At 41.6% G+C, this 23,750-nt stretch overlaps 1 protein-coding gene across 1 annotated transcript in view; it reads left to right on the top strand.

Annotated features, from left to right (window-relative positions):
* The window catches only part of LOC139693796 (uncharacterized), a 985,124-nt gene that overhangs the window by 937,690 nt on the left and 23,684 nt on the right, over positions 1–23,750 (top strand). The window contains exons 7-9 of the mRNA XM_071592080.1: positions 2,647–2,775; positions 13,337–13,518; positions 14,212–14,320. Coding sequence (XP_071448181.1) covers positions 2,647–2,775; positions 13,337–13,518; positions 14,212–14,320 — 420 coding nt within the window. The remainder of the gene's footprint in view (positions 1–2,646; positions 2,776–13,336; positions 13,519–14,211; positions 14,321–23,750) is intronic.

Here is a 23,750-nt window from a genome sequence, read left to right as displayed (position 1 = left end):
CAACTGATTATGGAAGTGTTAAATTGAAATCTCCGTCTCTCCCAATCCCTCTCTTCAATCCCATCTCTTCACCAACGCTCCCTCCCCTTCCCAATACCTTTCCTCCACACCCCCTTCCGCCCCATTCCCTCATATTAAGCCGGTTTCAATCTCATCCCGCTCTAATAAATTAGTTAATCAATCAACCAGCTAATCTCTCCCCTCCCGCGTAAGCTCCGTCATTCTTCCCTCTTGACTGTCCACACTCCCTCTAGACACATCCCCTCACGCTCCCTTGCCATTCAACCCATTTTGAGAGCATCCCAACTTTGTCCCCCGGGGTGCATATTCCTTCGATTCCTAAAATTCCTTCAGTTACTTCCCCTTCCACCTTCAGGGAAACTCTCTTTCCCCCTTCCCTCTCGAAGCACCTCAACTCTCTCTCTCACTCCCTACCTATTCCGTTTCTCCTCGCGTGTATTCCTCCCACCCGGGCCTCGTTTTCTCTCCAATGGAGAAGTCATCTGCCTCTTTCATGAGTAGGAGGAAACGTCCGCCACTTCCCTCTAACGAGGATGGAGTGATTCTCAGTGCGTCCTTTCTTTCCACTCGATTTTATTTGTTTAACTGCCACCCCCAACGCCATCTTCCCTTCCTCCGCCACTCTCGCTTCCGCCAAACGCTGACTTCTCCCCGCCATCGCCTCCCCACCGGCCGATTCCACGCCCCCCTGTGCGCGAAGCAAAATATTACCGAGCGCTGGGTAATACCCTCTTTCTTGTTGGAGGTGATTCCGTCTAGGGCATGAGGTAGGGCAATAAGGTTGTAAGCCGATTTAGGTCAGATAGGAATAGTGATCTCCCGCGCAGTCGGAGATCGCGTATGAATGTGACGATGGTCAAGATCGTGTTTCACGTCTCCGATCACAAAGGACCAAAATACTAAGCCCCGGTCCTTTTGAGTTTGAGGTGAATTCATGGGTAATTAATTATAAACATGCATACATTAATTCATTTCAGTGAGGTACCGTTTATTTATTTATTTTTCACTCCCATTCATTCTCATATTTTCGTACATCATTTTCCGTTGAATATATGTATAAATGAGATGGTTTTCCGTTTCCATCCTCAATAGTGTCTGTAATGTGACACTATCGTTCAAATAGCCGCTTCACTGGGTTCTGTCTGTGCTTCCGACACATTGAGGAATAGACGCTGCGCGGGCTATCTTTCGTCAGGCTCCTACCCTTTGACCTCTAGAGCCGCTATTTGTCATTCATTATCTGGCACGGATGATCATACTAGGAGCATTAACCATAACCGCCAGAACACCCCTACACGTCATCAAAACAAACAAGCTCTTCCACCACGCCCAGATGGTAATCCCTGGGGACGGTTCATCGTAGAGTAGGGTTTCACGTGTCTTGAAGGGTGAGGATCGGAACTGTAACAGTGGTTTGTCAGTTTGTCCGTTCAAAACCATTCTTAATCGGGAAACCACTGTAAGAAAAGTATGCGGTTTTATAGGAAATGTATGTATTTTGAACTTGTATCATTATTTAAATCCACAATTAGGCATCAGTAATCTAATAAATGAAAGAGACCTGTCGGCATCGTGGGGCTACGTCTCCTTAGAGACCAATCTTGCCATCCCGCCCTCACTGGCCCTAATCTTCTAAATACCTCCGACGGCCATGCTGGTATTTCGGGTATAAAGTGAGAGGGCTTCCGCGACACAGGGTCACTCGGTTGAGCAAGGCTTAGGGAAACCGTAAGCCCTCCGAAAAAGTCTCCTCGAAAATGAGGTGACGGTACACCATCCTGGCATGCCATCAAACTTCAGACCTGCGAAACTTTTATTATATATATATATATATATATTTATTTATAAATATATATATATATATTGATTTGAAGTATGTTATTTCTACCATTGAAGCACACCACCTCCGAGTCGCCGGAAAATGTCAGCTTCCGGACAAATCACGATCATGGGAGACGCGAGGGAGTTGCACTTAGGTAGACGCTCCCACCGCCGCCAGTCGAGTGGGCGAAAGAATTTATTCCCTGCGCTGGACACGTGAGGTGAATTCACGTGGAGCAGAAACGCACCACCGAATGCAGACAGACTGCCAGACTCCTGTGGAGTTCTCATGTGGCAATTGCTCTCTGGCAAGAGCGAGGTCCCCTCAACGTACATGTTCGCAGGGAGAAGATTAAGCTTAACCGTTCTTTAGCCTTATTTATTTTGATTTACGTTTATTTTTATGTGATGATAAATATTTTTTTATTTATTTTTAACTTCTGTACATTCTGTACATTGTTATAGACAGAAATGAATTATGAAATTATTATATTTTTTTAATGCATCGTCTCGTGGAACTTGGAGACCTTCGATGATAATCTCGTTCGATCTGTCTGATAACGGAGGTTTTCGTGGCGATGTACTGCTAGCATAATAGTTATCGAACCGCTTTGTTGTTCCATTTTTCCGGACGACAGTTTCGTGGGCTTTGCAGTCAGAAACTTCTGGTTCAAAGCCCTGAAGTCATATAACTAAGCCATATGAAATCTTTGGTATATTCTATCTAATTCTCTGTTCTTTGTCTTCTTGGATATCACCTGTGGATACCGATTCTCACTCCAAACCCCTTTTTCTCTTTCATAGCCATCTCCGTGTCTGGCCACACCCTGAACGTAACAAGAATCCACCGGACGCACATGGGCACCTACCAGTGCATCGCCAACAACGGGGTCCCTCCGCAGGCAAACCAGACTTTCAACGTGGATGTACATTGTGAGTACTCCCAGCGCCATCCCGTTCCCCGGCGCGACCCCCGCCGACTATCTCCCATACTGGCGGAGGAGGATGACGAGAGAAAGCACTCTTGACCGAAGACGCCGTTCATCCTTTCGTGAAAAAATGTTTAACTGTTTTCCCATTCCATCCTTCCGCATTCACGTAATTGATGATGCGGGAAGGTGTGTAACGTCCAATCCTCACGAAAATATTTCATTGCGACTAACTATTATAATAATGCTTTCATATAGAATCCCCTTAGGATATTTAGTATTATGTGACGTTGTATAGTATTTTAGAGACTTGTCCATGTGTTTTCTTTTAAAACCACCAAGTTGAAAAATATGTTTTTTCGAGTGATTAAAATCATGTTCCGCCGGGCTTGTTCAAAGGTTAAACGTACAAGGCGAACGATATGGAACACCAAATTCAGAAGAGCGTTGACTTATTATCAACTATTAGTAAGAGAGGAACATTTCACACATCTCCCGCAAGATAAAATGATTCAATCACTCAGCGGTGAACATAATTACAGAAGCAGAGGATATTACAGATATCAGTTAGTGAGAAATATATGTGATTAATCAGGATAAAGCTGACGATGAAACGTAAAGATGCGAGATATGAGTTCGGAAGAAGATCAAAAATATGGCAAGGTGTCTCCCACTCACATTTTCTCCCCAAATGAAAATGGCTCCTTCATAAATATTATCTATATGGATGTGTAAGGAATGTGAAAGCAGGATCATTAATAATTCCGCGCAGTAATGTCCGTTTTTTCTACTATTCAGTCGTGAATTGAATCCAGTGATAACTGAAAGTACAGTTAATAAACTTTAAACTCAATATACAATATCTTAGTAAGGATAGAAAACAAGCTCCCACCTTGAAAAAAAGAGCAGCTTCATAATACATTCTCCCACCCCTTTATACGCTTATAGCTTCATAATATAGGGAAATTTCCCATAAAAGTCCAATGTATAATTCAATTAGTGTTTTAGCAATTCTCATTGCAAATCGGCTTCGCAGAAACGCATTAAACCGCATGGCCCGTGAGGCTAGCTTCGGAATGTGCCGAGATTCGTTCTCCCGCCCTCACATTACGACGCCCGTAAAAATAAAACGAGCCCATCTGCCGCACTCCCATCGCCCATAAAAGAAAACAATGACGTTCGCCCATTTCAGCAAAAAAAATCACAGCTCCCGGTAAGCATCCCTTTCCCAAGTCCATCTTATCGCGGGGGAGGATCGGGGATCCACACCATTAGCGCGTTACAAGGGAAAGTAAATACGAAATGTTTGAGCCCTTAAAAAAATGGAGAGAAAACCGGAGACGGATTGGAAAAAAACATCGAAGATGATGATGATGACGGGATGATCTTGAGACGCCCTCCGACTTTCGGGAGGAAGCGGAGCAAATGGAGACGCCACCCGGAAGAATATTTCTCGGATAGGGTGAGGATGCCTCCCGGGGTGGGGGATGATGCGCTACAAGCGGGAGTCGAGAGGAAGGAGGTGGGCGAGGGAGCTTAGGGAGAGATGGGTTTATTTCAGAGACGATACGAAAGAGAGAGTGGGACGCGGATGCCCTTAGCCAAGCGCGGAGATTAACAGCCTGGGGAGGGGAGCATCTTTCGGGGGATATTTTCTCTGCGACGCAAACCGTTCCCGAACGCCCCCGTCACCCCGATCGGGCACGCGGGAACCCATAAACGCGGACACGGGAGACAGAGTGATACTCCCTTCCTCCTGGGTCGTCCAGTGACCTTCTCTCTCCTGTCTCTCCAACTCGTCCTCCATCCGGTCCTTCACCACCGCGTCACATGAACAATTTGTTGTCTTCCGTTTTCAACATACACATTTTGCTTTATTTAATTATAAAAAAACGATATTCTTCATTGTGAATTAATTAGTCAACACATCAATAGATGGAAAAAATAGCAATTAAAGAAGTGCTAGGTATGGTTGGGGAGGAGAAATATCGTTGAGAGAAATTCAAAGGATGCATGTAAAATGGATGTAGAGCACTTTTGATTGGCGATGGAACATCGAAGACTGTGATAGAGGGAATTTTTTCGGCAAGAGGAAGGATTGTGGGACCAATGGATAGGCATGTTAGATGGAAATAAGGGAAGCAGAAAGTATGCAGAATTGATGAAGGATTTATTGTAGTTTGGGGTGTCAGGTTATATCTTGCTAGGATAGGCTCAGATATGTAGCGGTGGTTAATGTGTCCAATTTAAACCCGTCTTAAACGGTAGCCTATCGTTATAAAACCAGCTCATCGCTTTAAATTTAAAATGAGAAACATAATAAGAAATTTAAGGCGTATTTGAATCAAGATGTCATTTTTCCTTTTTTGTGAAGGGAAACTCGAAAATATCGGAGATTAAAATACCGATACATATATATTTCAATGTAAAGTTGCATGAGACTTTTTAAGATAACAAAAATAATAGCTGATTATATTAGTTTGTTAACTGAGGAATTCCTTTGTATTTCAAATAATATTTTTTACTTCGTGTATGCATCGTCCAAAATAAAGCCTGTTAAAGAAAATTACCGGGGAAAAGTCGTGGAAGGCAGATATGTCGAAACGTTCTATGGATAAGATTCTCTGTGGATATCCTTTCTGTAAATTTTCAGAAAAATCTGAAACCATTCGACTTTAAGGGAAGCCAAGAGCGCCTTAATTGTCTCTCCTTCCTGGACTGAAGCACCTATAGACCGAAAGGGCGGGAGGGTAAGTAACCTCTCTCACTGAGGAAATCGCCGCGGGGCCTACCATCCCTCTTCTCCCCTTCACCCCTTGCCACTCCGTCCCCTTTGCCACCTTCCTGGACACTTAGGGGAAACCTGGAAAATGAAGTCAACAGCGTGCTTCCCATCCTTTCGCCGATTTCCAAGCAAGCGCAAGGGCTTCGCTTCCTTTCCTTTCACTTAAAGCTACGCCGTGGCTCAAGCAGGGTTTTAATCGCACGTGGGCTCCAATTCAGGAATGTAATAAGAATCTACTGATTCCTTTCTCAATCATCATGCGATTTTGCGATAGATAGTTAAAATTGGATGCTTTGAGCCCAAATATTTCCTGCTTTTGCTAAAAAAAACGGAAAATTTATAAACACCGGTAAATTTCCTAAAAAGTTTGTTAATTCTAAACTTTTTTCTTTTCTCCTCTTCTCCCCCATTAAAACACTGGTTCAATGGTCGACTTTAAAGCCACATGTGGTGTGACTCTTCTTTCGTAAGCTCAAAAAATTATGATTTAGTACGAGTCGATATAAAGCATATGCAAATAAGTTATTTCTAAGGAAATAATAAAATACAGGCGCCTTGTAAATTGACCAGATATTGAATAACAAAAGTTTGGAGTTTGGCAGTAGCATTATAGATTCAAAACCACAACTTTTCTTCGAGTTAGAATTTTAAATATTGGAAAAAATCTTTCATTCAGCCAATCCTAAAGTACGCTTCCCATCTCTTGATTTCCACAAAAATAAAAAAAAATCAGTTTTGGTTTACCAAGGAAACATTTGCTTGGTGGTTTCCTCCTGCGAAAAAAATAGTTGCTTCTTTGGGTCTCTCAGCAACGGATTAAATTTGAATCCTGCGCTTGCATGCAGTATGCGTAACCATCATGGTGAAAACTCCTGGAGCCATAAAATGAATTTTCGTGAAACGTTAAGAGAAGTAAAAATCAGATTCTGGGCTGAGCAAAGCAAGCGGAGAAAATGAGATTATGGTATGGGTGCTGCGGAATTCAGCAAAGCTCTTCGCTTCTCCTCTCCTTTCTCCCCTGTTTTCCTCACTCTCTCTCTCCGTCTCTGCCCCTTCATTAACTTCCTCGTCCCGTTCTCCAAACCAATTCCCCTGTCCTCTCCTGGAGTCCTCCCTCCATCGCAGAGGAGAGTTTATTATCCTAAGATAGTTCCCGCAACTTCTCACACACTATGCAGGCACACTTAGCGGCCAATCTCCCACCAACCCCCCCCCTTTCTCTCTTCCTCTCTCTCTCTCTCACACACCCACACACTCTCCCACCCTTCCCTCCCCCCACTCTCGAACAATTGAACAAACATGCGTTCTCGCGCGCTCCCTTATCCTTCCTACCAACCAACCCTCACTCACCCTTCACCCCCGGCCGTCCCCTCGCGTCCCACCCCGCCCCGACCAGAGGGGAAAGAGGCATCGTTTCTCCCCGTCTCCCAACCGCTCCTCACACACTCCCATCATCCCTTTTTGCCCTGACTCCAAGTCGTGCGAAGATGCAATGCGATTAAATAAAAGCCTAAACTTTGGGTTTAAACGCCTTCATCGTTGGTGGTAATCAATCCGTTTGGAGAAAAGAACAAGACAATAACGAAAATATAAAGAGTAAAATCAAAAAAGTCTCATTCACGTTTGTGCAAGTCGCCATGCAAACTTTTGGCGGGAAGTGTTAGTACACCAGCCATTGGTATAATTGGTGATTATTATCATTTCGCATTAGGTATATTATTTCCAGGTCGTTTAAAAATGTCGAATGTAATGTTTTTCTACTGTACCAATTGTGTGTAGAAAAAAGGAATCCCTTTTTTAAGGTATTAAGATCATCTGATTTGAATGCATGCATGATTTCTGCAAACTTAATTTTTGGTTTTCGGTCATTCGATTCTACACGTTGTTCTGAACGAGAATTGGACTGCAAGAGTAAGGATGGAGGACAAGGAGTCGGGCTGTGCAGTGGTTAGTGAAGAAGTAAGATGATGAGCATTTCCCGAGCTTCTGTATGTAAATGCGGAGAAAACGGTAAGACGAGAAAGAGATGGATGTGGTTAGGAGTAAGTGCCGGCGGAGTGATGATTAAATTACTTATATTTTAGGAAGATGAACGTTAGGTAACCAGTAACTCAAGGGGATTTTAATCATTGTTGAGTGATTTTTGGAAGAGTACGAAGGGTAAGGAATGGTAAAAAAAATTGAGTAACGAATTTTCCACGTAAGTAAAGGGTTTAGAAGAAAATAATAAGGTGTAAATTGGTGCGGGTGGAACAGTTCAAGTATCGGAATGCCCATTTTCCTAACTCTAATGGGTATAAGGAACAAAATATATTGTTATAAGGGTTTTAAATTTTCCATAATAGTATAGAAACAAATGGGTGAGTAAGCATTGATATTTATAGGACACGTTTTTCATCAAAATATGGCATTTCAATGCAACAATTTCAGAGTGTAAAAATCATTCGACTTGACTTTCCATCCCAGTCAAGGCGAATGATTTTTACACTCTGAAATTGTTGCATTGAAATGCACATTAGCGGATGGCTCTGTTAAAAGTTACTGTTGCGGCATCTCCCGCAGTTTCTTTGGAAAAAAATATGGCATCTCCGTACAGCCAAAAACTGCTGATTGTTTCGCCATTTATTTTTATTGAAACTTGTATGTCAATCGTGTGAAGAAAAATGTCTGAAAAAAGTAAGATTATTAATATTAAAATGCTGCTTAGGAATTAGATTTAAAAAAACAATTCACGGGCATGTTTGCATTCCAAATGCTATTGTAACACATTCAGAGCGCTCCATCTTGAATCTAATTGCTTCAGTGGTTAATTTTATTGAACAGCAAATCCTGCGTCAGTACCATAAGAATACCGGTGGTTTCTGCACCGGCATCTTTAGCATCAAATTCTGGCCAGAAGTTTCGGAGAAATGTATGAATAGTAGACCCCCGAAATTGTCGAATACCGCCCAACCGTAGCTCGCTCCAACCCACACCGTCTGGGTGGGAGCGACGTCCCGTCCTCTTCCGGATAGATGCAGTTCCCTCCGCTTGGTCTCTCCTACTCCGCCCCTCCCCCTCCGGACGCGGCCTGCACCCGACGTGGTGCGGCGGCGCGTGGAGACCCGTCCACTCCTCGCAGCTCCGCCATCTGTAACGGAGCAGGGCAGAGGGTGAAATTCAACATCCGCCTCAACCCCCCCCCCCCCGGAGTTTTTAATAAAACTTATCGTCCCGCGTTTTGGGAGACGTTCCTCGCAGCCGTCGAGAACAAGTCCGGGAACCTTCGTCTGTGAATGTTTTTTTTTTATTCAATCTCACTGGTGCACTTTCCATCGCCCTCAGGAGCTCCGAGACCTTCGTGGATTTTATTAAAGCTGAATGAAACCACTGCCGACTGTGTCATTTGCTCCACCGGAGCGTGGCACGCGACGTAAGGTTCTCCGCTCCGCTCCCGTTTATTACCATTTGCCCCCATACCCCGTCCCTTCTTCTTTCTCACTCCGTTCTGTCCTTCCAGTTATATTTCCTCACACCAGTCTACGTTTCTTCGTACACAGCACCATTACTCTGCTAGCTTCTTCAATACCCACAGTTTCAGCACATTGTTTGAGTGTACCAAGATGAGTGACTTCTTCCCTCGCTTGAGTGACTGTACTGGAACATATGACGTGCGTCCCAAACTTTGAGCCCAAACCATTTGTGGGATCCGAATTCACGAAACTTGGCCCATGTTGCCATATCTTATGTAATCCCCCAAACCATGAGCCATCCAATAATTCTCGTTTTTTCGTGACTAAAAATAAATTTTAACGATATATTAAATTAACTTCGAGGATCTCACTACAAATTGGTAGCAAAGCCTAACTAGTAATTCCTTTTCGTGTTAAAATAACTGTTGTGCTCACCATTATTCCGGAATATCTGAAAAATCGAACTCAATCTGTAGCTAAAAAAAATATTTCTGACAGAGTAAGCATTCTTCAGTCTTTTCCATTTTGTGATGAGTATAAAAGTAAGATAAGAATGAGAATACTGGAGCTATGGTTTCGGATGGTGTTGATAGATTAACGATTGGCTGGGAATGGTTCAAAGTCACAGAACGGGGTGAGTGGAACTTGGGCTAAGGTACTCAAATGGTTATATCACAGATAATATATCGAGGATTTTAATTGGCCATGATTTTTCTCAGCCAGTTGGACCAATTTTTTCGGTATTAGCTCATAGCTTGTCCTTAAAGAGGGATCGGATTGAAACTTATCCGGATATTCTTTGCAAATTGATCTAGCAATTTTAGTGATACCAAAAAATAATCCTAATTAGCGATGATTCCCAGCGCATGTTAGCTGCGCAGAAGTAAATGTCCCATTCCAATTACATTTTGCAAACATGGATTTGTGACCCATTCACTTTCCTTTTTTGGTCTCCTCATAAGACTAAAATTATTATTTCTGAGGTGTTTCAGTCTGAAATATCTGGCAAAAATGTAATATACAGGTATTTCTCCTTGAGTAAAATTTTAATATCATGCCCAATTCTTTAGTAGTCACCCAAAGAAGGAAAGCAGGTAAATTATGAGTTGTTTATGGAGAAGAATATTTACTAGACCCCATTGCAGGTCTATAATTTTGTGTTGTTATAACCTCCAAAATCATTAGAAATATCCCTTAAAATAGATAAATTTATACCCAAATAACAAGTGAATACCACAAAAATCACGATCAAAGTATATTAAATACAAAAATATTTATTATTCTTAGTTAAAAATAAAGAAATCCAAACGATCAAAGATAAGTTATGTACCTATTTGACGTATCAGAAAAGAGGATGAGGGTCCAGAGAGTGATATTTTGGGGAAAGTCAGTCAAATGTTGAGGGATTACGCAGAACGCCGACAGAAGCCTCATAATTACCATTGCTTTTCAAGACATTTTAAAAAATAGTCTTAAAATTTGAAAAAAAAGAAGTTTTTAGTGTCCAATACAATGTTGTCTAAATTTTAAAGGCACTTCAGGGAAGAATTTCTATGCCTTAGGATTTAGGAATGACTATAATTAGATGAAAGCCCGAAATCCTTAGACGCTCGATTGCCTGGCTATACCTTTTTGAAGAATTTTACGCTTGAAACATAATTACTCGACAATTAAAATTTGAGGTATTTTTTAAAGTTAGTTAAATGTACTTATGTCTATGGTCTACAAATTAAAACTTTACTATTACGCTCATCTATATATACTCAATTTACCGTTGCGAGAATTGTTTGAAATTGAAATTGAAACCCCAGCCATAAAAAAATTATTTCTCATTCCGGAACTCTACCAATTTGAGGCCAAACTCGTGCCCGTATACGTGACTCCGTCCCTACTAAGGGTTGCGTTGTTGCGGCATTTCCCGAAGTGCTATTTTCATCTTGGAACGACTTCGGTCATTTTCATCCCATTCGCTCCGCTCCGCTCTCTCCGGATGCCGTCCTCCTCCGGTCCCTCCCGCTCAATCCTCATTTCATATCGCGGAGTCTCCCACCGCTTCTTCTTCTTCCCTTCTCCCCTCGGGCCCCCGAGAAAACTCTCCTTCTTCGCTTGGCCTTGAAGAAAACTTACTCCGCCCCTACCTCGTCTATCGTAACTCCCAAGAAGCAAACTACGAAGGCGGCGTAGTCCCAAACCCTTGTTGCGCTTGTAAGAAATTGCCGTTTAAGGCTTCTAGTTTTGGGCGACGATGAAACAAGGGGATGTCCGAGTCTCCTCTCTTTCTCCCTCCCTTTTTGTGTCGCTGTTGGAGAATGAATGCAAGCTTATTACCTTTTCAGAACGTCGGTGTGCTAAGCGAGGAGTTCAGGGACGTGTTTGGGTAGCTAAACTCTCGAATTATTTTATTTCATCCTTTTATTTTTTGGTAAACCATCTGAGTTGTCCTCATTCCCCCCCTTCTATCTCGTCTTTTTTTTATTGTTGTGGAAACTCTTCCGTTTACCGAACCCCAACCGTCCTCGAGCGGCCGAGAAAAATCGCCGACTTGGGAGGGCAGTGCGGAGGCGGGGGGGGGCGGGAGTTTGAATTATTAAGGGCTTGGGGGTGGGAGTGAAGTCCCCGTTCGGTCGTTCTCTCGAGGAGGTTGTAACGGCCTCTCGAACGCCCTTCCCTCCCCCGGCCCACTCCCGCCGAGGAAGCGCTAGAGGGAAGGGGAGTTCGCACGCCGCACGGCGGAAATATCGGGGGCTGCTGAATTTTCATCTCTCGGCGTGAGCGCGGAAAGGGTTGGTAATTCATTTCCGCGGGAGTGCGGGTATTTTCCGAGAGTTGAGAATACTCCGTTCACTCTGAATTGCCGCCTCGTTTCCCCTTCAGTAACTCTCACTTTAAAATCTGCCCCAGCAGACCCTCCCGCTTGCACTGCCCCCTTCTGACACGTGCAGCAGTTCGTTTTTTATTTAGACCTGAGATGCTTCCTCGAATTACATGGCACCAAGTCCCTTATAGGATATTTCTCCACCAGTATACTGCCCGAGAACTAGACCAATCATCGATGATTAAACCATTTCCGAGATCTTTTACTGAGCCGCTTGTGAAAATTTCTTTCCTGGGGACAAAAGGTGTCAATTAACTTTATACAGCTGACACATTTTCTCTATCTGAGTCACCATTACAACCAAATATTTTCATTCATAATTAAACCGACGGCATCAAAGAATCTAATTTTAAGTCAATAAATTTCGTCGTTTCCTATGTGAATAAGAATCGAATGATATTGTTTTTGTGTTTATCTGTTCAATATTAAATAAAAATATCCATTTTCCGATATTCCCATGCATAATTATGATAAAATTATGAGAACTTACCCTTGAAGTGGATACTATTAGGCTCTACTCTTGAACTTAAGAGTTTAATCTCATTTAAGAGTTGTCGTGACAGTCGTGGGAACTTAGTCTCCACATACCCCTATCGGTTTGGATTTCCCTATTTAAAAAGTCATTATAGAAAGGTAAAAAACCTTAAAGACAGAGTTATTGTAATATATAGTGTGGAGGGTTAAAGGATTGTATTGCGTCATATTAGTAATGGGCTTACGACTTCATTAGTTCCAGGGTTCGTCAAAAACCTACCCTAATCCGATAAACCTCATACTAATTATAATAACAACAGTGTACTATAGTAGGATAGTTTAGGTATTACATATCCCAAGCTGGAAGCACACATCCTCTTGGTTGTACTCGGATTACAAACGTAATTAAAGCGGAAGGTCTGTGCGATGGTTAATGTAAAGCCTTTTTCGCAGGGCCAGAGATTCAATGCCCGGAACTGTCATGGTGTACGGTGGACTCGAATTGCATATGAATTACGTATGTTCAAAGTTTCAAGTGTTTTACCTACATGGACCCGTGCACGGGACGTATACATTGTGATTTCCCCTTTCATCAATGTTGGTTAATGTGGGAATTTTCTCCGCCATTCTCCACTTTTCTGACACCCACAGAACGTCAGTCCCCCACCAACCCCTCAGTTGCGCTAATGATCTAAACTCCCGGGAAATTTCCCAAAGTAAATGGCTCTGCATCTGTATCATCCATACGGATGACGTAACTTTCCCTCTCAGGTCTTAATTTAACACCCTTTGGAGAGTGCCCAGATGGAATCTAGCGCACGAGAAGGAGGTGCGCTCATATCATCTCCATTTTGTGGGGGCAACCGCAGACTTTTCTATCAATAGAACCCTCGTAAATTCCAATCGTTTCTTCGGTCGCGTAGTGGGCTTGTGGGTATTCACAAATGTTTTCGTTTTTTCATTCACCATCCTCGTCCAGTCCCGCCGCTCATCAGGATACACAACCAGATGGTAGGGGCGGCCAATGGGTCGGTCGCTGTGCTGGAGTGCGAGGTGGAGGCGTTCCCGGAGGCAGTCAAGTACTGGGAGAGAGCCGACGGGAGGATTGTTGATCCCGGTGACAAGTTCCGCATCAGAAACGAGGAGTACGAGCGCTACAAGGTGAGCGGTGGCCCTGGAGACTGTTTGGGTGACCTCTAGACTAAAGAAATTCGTCTAAACTCTTTCCGCAGTATTGGCGTTGAAATCTCTATCTCTCCTCTAACCATAAATTGATCAAGTGAGATCTCTCTTTAAAAAAAACCCCTTTTTGGTAATTTCGGCTCCATTGCTGTAGAGTAGCGGTTATTAATTGTTTCTTGAGCAACTTAAGGGCTCCTCTAGAGCAAATGTTTTGCAGATTAAATTGAGAATGAGATTTTAAATTTCAAACTAATTGCAAAAATAGCTGCATTTATGTAGAATTAATGTACTCATTTCCAATGTAATTTTTGTCAAATGTGCAAAATATTCTGATCCCCGTGTACGTAAAGTGAATACATCAGTGCTGAGAGAGTAGAAAGTAGTTTTAAAATTTAACCAATGCAAGCAATTCGATAAATGATAGTATTTTTACAGAATAGTATTTTTATGTATAGTTAAACATCCTTAATCTCTTGTCTAATTTCCTAGAAGCCCTGATAGTTTTCGTAGATTTAAAAAAGCCAGAGGTATAATGTTTGTTTGGGTTCATGTTTCATAACAGTTGCAATTCGTGCGTGTTCTCCAGGTTTTATTGAGAGTTTTGTGATTCAGCTCAGCTATTTTAAATTTGTATATGATAAATATAATCGCGGAATATTTAATATTTTAAAGGTGAAAATGCAGTTGAACATCACCAGAGTGACTCCGACAGACTTCGGTCGATACCATTGCATCGCCAAGAACGAACTCGGGCTCACCAAAGGAAAGTTTACGCTGTTCGGTAAGTAAAAGTGCCACATTATTAAATAATCATCATCACCGGTCGGTTATCAAACTAAGGTTTGATTTCTGACAGCTCTCCACACTATTCTGTTCTCTGCCAATCTCTTCATTCCCTCATATCTTCTTGCACCAACTTTTGCCATTAACTGCTTCTCGCAGTTCATCGTCCTCCCTCTCTTATTCTTCACTTACATATTTTATTCATTTGTCATCTTCAGTAAACGATCGTGCCACCGGATATGGCAAGTTAATTCCACCCTTCTTTTTGCAAGTGGACTCCATGGGCTTCTCTCTTTGCCCACTCATCGAAGTACCTACTCATTTTTTACCCTGTCTGTCCACTTTATTTTCTACATTCTTTTTCCACATTTCCATTGCCTCCAATCTTCCTTTCTCTATCATCTGCCTTCCTTTCTCTTTCATCTTCCTTCCTTTCTGTGTCTACCTTCCTCTTGTCTTCCTTTCCATCACCCATACATTCATAGAAAAGTGGACGCTGTGTATAACTCATAAGGAATCGTTTCCTTAAGCGTATTTTAGTAATACTATATTTTCTTTGATCAGCTGTTCCTCATAGTAACTAGCCTTTTCATCATTCTTATTGTATTTGCAAACCCCCCTTATTTTACAAACCCCCTTTAGTTATTCATTAATAAGTGATCCCACATCCGGAAGAGAAAAACTCTTTTACTTGCTCCAATTTACCGCTGCCCAGTCTTAATTTGAGATTGTCTTCTCTTATTCGTCTGTAGATTACCGTAATTTAAAACTGATTTATCTTAAGGCTGTACTTTTTCAGCCACTTCTCCATATTTGCTAGTATCCGTCTAAGGTTTTCTGTCTTCTCCGCTGTACCAGCTATGTCGTCTGTAATTCGTGGTACACTTATACTTTCTCCCTGGATTTGTATTTCACATCTTTCCTCGATATTTCACGTGTACACACAGTATGGACATTAAATACAAACGGCGGTAATGAGCCTGTCTTACTTCTTTCCTTCAGTTTATCTTCTTGCCTGCTTTCATCGAATCTTATTTCTGCTGCTTGAGAGCATATTTTTCAATCTCCTATCCTTGCAGTTCATTTCAATTTCCTTTAGAATACACCAATGTTTACATTCCAGCCGACTTTGTCCAAGGTTTTCTCCGGTTTGAAATTAAACGCCAAGTTAATAATACTAAAATAAACTGTGTAAATTCGACTTCGTCAAGAGTTTTTTCTTGATATATTTATATGCTTCTTTATCTTTGCTACCAACGATTCTTTGGGAATTAAATACATTTTTCCTCTTTAAATTTTCACGCATGCATCATAACCTATTTAGGTTGCTAGAGAGAGAAAGCGAGGCGACACATTTTAAACTTAAATACCCTTTCTCAACTTCCTCTAGAGCGTTAGTTTCCCCATATAATTTATCAAGATTTAAATTACCCGTTAGACGGAACGGATGGAAGTAAATAATTGACAAGACAGACTAGTATGTGACTCCATCATACCATATCGCTATGCCTCCGAATTCACAGTGTTTACGCAGCTCCTACAACGGACCAGATGATTGCTTGGGAAAAAGGAGAATACAGGGTATTTTGCCGAAATTAGAGGCGTCATCCAATCTCTCTTGCACAAGCAGATCCGGATTCATGGGTCAGTGTCGGGAGAAGGGTCTGTGAGAGTACAAATACCCCATTGAGAGTTAACTTGGCAGCGTACGTTAACCACTCGAAGACATTTTCCTATCGCTCGGAACACTTTTTAAATCCTCCGAAGCCGGAACTCTCGAAAAAAATCGGCGTCTTCGTGGGGTCCCTATGAAACCGTTGGTCACCTCAATACATAAGTTTTGCGAACCTGCCTTCCCTTCTCCCCTGCGGATATCTGAATTACGGAGCGCACCCGAGATCTCTCGTCGGATATGAAAGTTTGAGCGCGGCCCGTTGGAGGACCGGACGTGTGATGTCCCTCGGTCGGAAGATCGGGAAGGAAAGGCGGGAGAGGACGTTTGAGGGGCAGGGAGAGAGAGAGAGAGATGAATATAGGGACGAGAGGGAATCGCTTACTGCGAAAAGTTTTTGGCCCACTCCTCTTTTGAGAGAAAGAGATGGAGTCGAACGCAGATATGAATTCTTCAGGTCAACAGCTTTCAGAGAGCCCGTTAAGATGAAAGGGGCGGGGAGATAGATGGTTAGGGAAGAGAAGGCTGGAGAGCGATCGGCGAATTCACGCTTTACTTTTCCCGAGGGAGGGCGAGAGAGGAGTCGAAGCTCGGTAAAATAATGCCTACTCTGAGGCAGCCCCTTTCAGGCGATAGGCCTGAAAATTGAGTTGATTTTTTCTGATTGCATAATTAAAAGCTCCAGCTTATTAGTAAATTGCTTATTTTTATGAAAATGTGGAGGAATTGGAACATAATAATGACTGAAATAATTGTAATTTTCGACAAGTTGAAAGATTTATTTTCGTTCTAGCTTGGACATTCTACTTTATCTTTAAATTTAGAATTAGTTCAAGTACCGTCTTATATACACAGATAACAGGGTATAAAACATCGTACTTTTCTAATTATGTACCTAAATTTAATAAAGACCATCTGAACCCAGTCGGAAATAAATCCTTTGACAAATGGAATAATTGAAATTATTTCCCTCCAGCTTACTTTTAATTTTGCCGATGAATAGTCTTCATGTTTCGGTTCCTAATACAAGATAGTAAACGCAACGCAAGGTGGAAAAATTCACTGCAGTTAAGTTGAAAGGATGAAAAAGAATAAGGCAAAGGTTTTACGATAAAAGAATTTTGTAATCTCACAGCATAAATGTTACTTAAATAGGGAAGCTTCACTTTGGTCCCATCTGTGGTTCCAGTGGACCGAGATGTGAATTTCCTGTTCCAATTTTGGTATAACTATTATTGGGTATAACATTTTTCTTCCAATATTATTCATGACAATATTTTATTTCTTTAATAAATTTGATGATAATATCTATACCCCATCTAAAATAATTTCGTTTTCCTCATAAGTAATAATAATAAATAAATTATTCAATGTGAGTGATGCAAATGCACAAAATTGTCCTATAAATTGTGAGCAGGCTGCACAAAAATTAGATTTAAACTTATTGAAGTTTTTCTAAAGACATTTTTCCTGTGGTTTTTAATGTGTAGAGTTGATAAATACCAAAAGGAGAACTCTTTTTATTCACATGAATGAATTCCATATATCAAACGCCGCAAGAAATGATTTGTGAGTTCCGGAGAGTAAGGAGAGGGGAAAGATTCAGGATGAAACGATCTCTGAGGCTCGGGGGACGAAGTGGGTCAGCGATCTGACGAAGGGCACCGACGAGTCAGCAGGAAAGCAGGCGAGTGGGGACCGGCCTCCCTCCGCGGACGGCTGGTCTCAGGGATCGGCTGGATGCACGTTGGAGGAGGGAATCCTCCCCCACAGGACGACTGAAGACACGCGAGAATATTGCGGACGAACGCGTTTTCCATTTACCCTCCCTGATCGAAGAGCACCCGCCCCTCCGGACGCTTTTTAGGGTCTTGGATTGCGATGAGGGGTAGGCCTCCGGCGTAGATTCGCTCCGCTGAAGATCCAAGAAATGCCAAGGTCCGTCACTTGAACTTCATTTGGGGATGCTCCAGTTACCAATCAAGTCCCGTAGGTTAAGTAAGAGGCTAGGTGTTGCGATAAGTCGTCTTTTCTCACTTACCACCGAGAGTTTTTCCCGTTTCAATAATATAACTAGGCTGGCACACGTAATAGCGTGCTTAAATTGTTCATCGCATAAAGTTATAAACTACGCCAAAGACAAAAATTTGCTTCATTAAGGGGGCCTGAGTGTTATACAGGGTTCGTCCGGAAAATAAGTGTGCTGAGCTCAGGAAAAAAAATTTATTACACTTTTACATATCTTAAGCTAATATTCCTCAAAATAGGACCCTTGTGAGTCGATACACTTGTTCCAGCGGCGTTCACATTCCTGGAACGCTCCCGCGAAGGCATCATCGGGAACCTCTCGAAGACACGTCGTCACGGCCTCTTTGACGGCGTCCAAAGTCCCGTATCGCCTTCCTTTCAAACTTCTCTTTATCTTCGGGAACAGAAAGAAGTCCGGTGGTGCCAAGTCCGGGCTGTAGGGCGGGTGCGGCAGCGTTGCCACGCCGTGCTTGGCCAAGAAGTCCGACACGACAAGCGCGGTGTGAGACGGCGAATTGTCGTGATGCAGCCGCCAGATGTTTTTGATCGCTGGCCGGACGCGGGCGACTCGTTTTCGAAGCCTGTCGAGCACTTGGACGTAAAATGCAGCATTTACAGTTTGTCGTTCAGGTACAAATTCGTAGTGGACGACTCCCCTTTTGTCAAAAAAGACAATGAGCATCGCCTTGATCCGAGATTTGCTAATGCGAGCTTTCTTTTGACGGGGTGATGATGGGGTGTGCCACTCCGCACTTTGTCTCTTCGACTTCGGGTCGTACTCAAAGATCCACGTCTCGTCACCCGAAACAACGTTCTCTAAAAAATATGGATCATTTTTGCAGTGATCCGCAAGTTGTGTCGCGATTTCCAAACGATTGAGTCTTTGATCATCACTGAGCACTTTCGGCACCAACTTTGCACAAATTTTTCGCATCTGTAATTGGTGCCTAATAATCTCGTGCACTATTGTTTTTGGCACATTACACTGCTCTGCTATCATCCGAACACTAAGACGACGATCAGAGTTCAGTACATCGCGAACTTTTCGCACATTTTCGTCGGTGAGTGTCGTTGATGGGCGTCCAGGCCGTGGTTCGTCGTCGACCTCTTCTCTGCCCTCCACGAACATCTTGTGCCACCGAAAGATCATGTTTCCGGACATGGCTGACTCCCCGTAAGCCTGGTTAATCATACCGACAGTTTCGGTAGACGATTTCCCAAGCTTTACCGCAAATTTGATGGAATAACGCTGCTCCAAAAACTTCGGCATCGCGTTCCGTGACGTCGGGTCGAGCGTGGAGGTTCGCGTTAACAGAGCTCCTCACTACACCACAGCTCAGAGCCGACTGCCTTTTTCAGCGTCGCTTGCCAACATACCCCCCTCCAATCGCAGCCCGTCAGAGCGGTGCTGGGCGCGCCTGGAGCGGCGGGAAAAAATCAGTACACTTATTTTCCGGACGAACCCTGTGTATATATATATGTATATATAGTATATATATATATATACATTTATATCCATATATATATACATATATAAATACATATTTATATATATATATATATAGTTATTTATTTATATTTTTTACAGTTTATGCGATACACAGTTTAGTTGAATGTATGTAGATAATTATAAAGCCTTGCATACCAACAAAACTATTTAATACCGACAAGGCAGCTGACAAGACCAATAATAAACAAATAATTTTTTAAGTGAATTTTCTAGATACTTATTTCTAAATTTGAATTTGTAAAAAAATAAGGTAATTTTTATAAATTGTTTTATCCCACACAGAGCACCGCACATGATAATCCACTTAAAATTTACTCGGCATATATTATTGTTTTAATTAATAAAGGTTAATAATATACGGTTCGTGAGAAGTCATCAAACATGATCAATATTGTTACAGGCATCATATTTACAAATCTTTCTTTAAACTTCACCAGATTATATCGGTAATTGTTAGATTGTACAAAAATGGACTTCACTGCACATAAATAGCCACGGTTAAAATTATTAAACTTCCTTCATTTTATTCAGAGAAGAATATTCCTTTCATCTGTTGCCGTTTATCCACATTTAATATTATTTTTTGCTCGCGTAATCCTTTAGCTAATTAAAAGAAATTATATGCTTTTTATGCGATGTGATCACGCATAACCAATTTTATTTTTATTATTACGATCATAAAACATTCACGAATGCTTCCCAGGATATATTCACTATATTTTTAGACACCACGTAAAATGTAATTCACTGCACATGATAATCGAATTTTGCTAACTTGAATGTAGTTGTTCCCTACATCTCCTTTAATAAATAATTTGTCGTTCGTGAGTTGTCATCATACATTGGACTAAGTTATTATTTCTATCACAATCACAACATTTTCCAGACGCAACACGTCGCATTTCATTTCATCTGGTTGTTCATGAAATAAATACCGGGTTTTACAAAAACTTGATATGTTAACCAAAATCCTGTGAATATCAATGTAAAGTGATATCTTATTTGCGTGAAAGTATGAACAGTTCCGGTGTAAAGGGGGAGAATACAAATTAAGTCTTACAGAAATAATAAGTACATACAATTTAGCTATTCTCGGGTTTATGTAATGGGCGTCTTTTCCAAGAATTCCTCTTTATTATCATATGGTGTCGTATATTTCGATTGAAAACGTTCGCAGTACCTAATGTTACGCTGAAACAGCACAGATGACGATGATTCGAATTCATGAAATAAACAGAATGCTTTCCATTATTATTGTTACTATTTCTCAATTCATCTGATTGGCAGTTGCAACTGAGCAATTCAGTCCTAATGCATCGCAAATCAGTCAATTATTTCACGAAAGATAAAGCCCAAAGATAAGGCGTTGGACTCCCGTTATGCCTCTGAAATGCAAAAGCGACCGAGTTTCAATTCCCTGTTTTGCCACCGAAAATGATGCATGATCCTTTTATGCTAACGCCCACGCGAGTGGCAATTCAAGTCATAGAAATAACAGAAATCGTCCGAATGAAACGTTAGCACTTCTCATTTCCAGCGGAATGGATTCGCCTGCGACACAAGCCACAATTCCCCACGCGGTTGTGAATGCGAATATTTCTATCCAAGGATTACGCAAATGTTTCGATCGTAATCCCTCCAAGTTGGACACTGAGAATGCCTAATGTCATGGATTGAAATGAATGAGATTACGTAAATTAGTAAAAACTAACCGTGGCGTTTAATTGATTTCATTAAAACCTGGTCCTTGAGATCAGAGGATGAGCGTAGATTGGAAGGGTTTGAGATATGTGTGTGGCAGAGAGTGAATGAAATAAGTTGTACAGTGAGGAAGGTGATGGATTTTAATGTATGTTGAACGGAGAGACGAAGTTTCTGGGGGAAATTCGAAAAAGACCGAGAAAGTGGATGGAAGAAATATGTGTATTGAAAGGTTATGAGATGTTGAAGGTGGATTGATTGGTAAGAGAGATAAAGGATAAGAGAATTGGTTTTTTAGACAGCAAGGAAACAGTCAGAAGTTATGAAAATATGAGAAAGGGAATGATGCAAGACAAACAAGAGGTGGTCCTCGTGATTTAGAAGTATGTAATAGTCGTTAGGGACCGTCCTAAACCTACTTATAAATAGAATAAATACCTTTAATGAGATGAATAACGTAATAGATTCTCCATTTTAAGAGTCTTTTCAACCAGCACCGTTGACCGGGTAGTGTGTACTTATGTTTACCTTTCGTGAGACTCGTGTGTGGTTGTGGCGGTGTATTTAGCATGAGGCATAGGCTCGTGGCTCACTCCAAATGGTATCACTGAGGCTGACGGACGGAGTCATTGGTCGCCGCTAATTGTAGGCGACACCGGCCGCCCCTTGTAGGTTCTCTGAAGGCTGAAGGGTCCATCGCACGCCGTCAATCAATTTGGATTCAGGGCAACTCTGTGGAAAATAAAATTCAACTCCTGCGGCCCTTTCCGCAGGGTAAGGCTGGATCCAAACTTGGCATCCTGGTTTCTACGTGAAGCAATGAGGAGCGAGTGAAACAATTACGTATCACGAAGAGGATCTGTGAAGGAATACGATGCTGCTGCCATCAGGACTAAGGTGTATAAATATTGCTGTTGGCACCTGAGATTGTCCACCCAACCATGTGCCACCACATTAGTAATAATCATATTGGAGTAATTTGTACTCGATCGTGTCATACGTTATTCATATGAATGAGACCTACAAGGATAGGATTAATGCGTAATCCCGACATCAGTTTATCTATTTCTCGATTATTTTTAGTTGCGTGCAATACTCCATTGGCTCACGTGGTATGAAAGTTTTGAGTCAATGTCATTTTTTATAAGATTTACCGACCATCGGATTGTGCCAGACCTAACCATTATTCGGAATACGAGTAATTCGCCTATGGTATTGGGTACGATCGGATTGAATGTTTAATTTTGCTGCCATAGCGCATGTTATTTAGAAACCTTTATCATCAGAAAATGAATAGAGTTTATCAAACCAGGTAACAATATGTGAAGAATTCATTGTTCAAAAATTATAACACGGTGCATACTGATATTATAAACATCGATAGAATGCAGGGATCGAGTGAATAAATAAATGAAACATACAAGCGCAAACTCAAAATGTTTGTGGCATTCCTCCGGATTCGTTGGATTTCATCATTCATTGAATACCAAAGCTTCATATTTACCTGTAAGTAATTTTATGGATATGTTTATTTTAACAACGATTTCCACTGCAAAGAGAAAACTTTGTAGGTAATTTTTCTTAGAATTTGACTTTTAATGGAACAACGTGAACAGTTTCAACGTTATCCGATACCTTTCGGTGCAGCATTCAAACAAGAGGATGCCTTAATACGGAAGCCCAAGAGTTTTTACATGTTTTTACAGATATTAACAAAAAGCACGTGAAACTTATAGCTAACTTATTCTGTTGAGGGGATTGTGGTATTTATTTTTGAAAAGCTGAAAATGACGTGGGACATCGAAACGGTTCGTTTGGAATTATTAAAACCAAAACATGGGTGACATGGTTGATTTTTTCTAGTTCATTAAAAATTGTTGCCAATTATTGGTGTGATATTTTTGGTGCTTTTCTTAAAGTTATCCACGGGCCACCAAACTTTTCTCGGTCACCGGTGATCCACCGATAGGCGACCGCTGTTCTGTATGACTACAGTGACAGCTCTTGGGGGACACGCGAGAGATTCTATTCGAGCACACGGTTTTATTTGAGTTAAGTAGCATAGAGAGAATTTTTATTGCCCTCCATGTACACGAACTTAAATTAATAGTGTTCAGAATGGCATCTGGGGGGCTCTGTCCAATCAATCGTAATTTCAAAAGGATTTAACCTACCGAAACAAAGCATGAAGACCAGAGGAGCAAAAAATGTATGCTTTCCTAGTTTAATCCAAACAATTTGTCGAAATAAACGATTTCGCTCCAATTGTGACCAGTTTTTCGAGTGAATAACAAATAAGAGTTGTCTCCATCTGAGAAATAGAGGACAGTATTACATAAACCCCCGAGTACTCGCGATGTCGCTTAGACGATCCCCCTTCTCGTTCTCCCCAGTTAACTCTACCACTAGGGTCAACATCGGATTTCAGTTCATTAAGCATTTAGTGACTATTTTCATATTATTTTTCCCTCCTGACACCATGACGGTGATATTCCATCAACCAAGAAGACTGATGAG

The sequence above is a fragment of the Hetaerina americana genome, unplaced genomic scaffold, assembly GCF_022747635.1.
Source record: "Hetaerina americana unplaced genomic scaffold, ioHetAmer1.1.p SCAF_1, whole genome shotgun sequence".
NCBI classification, from domain to species: domain Eukaryota; kingdom Metazoa; phylum Arthropoda; class Insecta; order Odonata; family Calopterygidae; genus Hetaerina; species Hetaerina americana.
The sequence above is the reverse complement of the archived record's forward strand: the minus strand, read 5'-3'. Positions and strand labels throughout refer to the sequence as shown.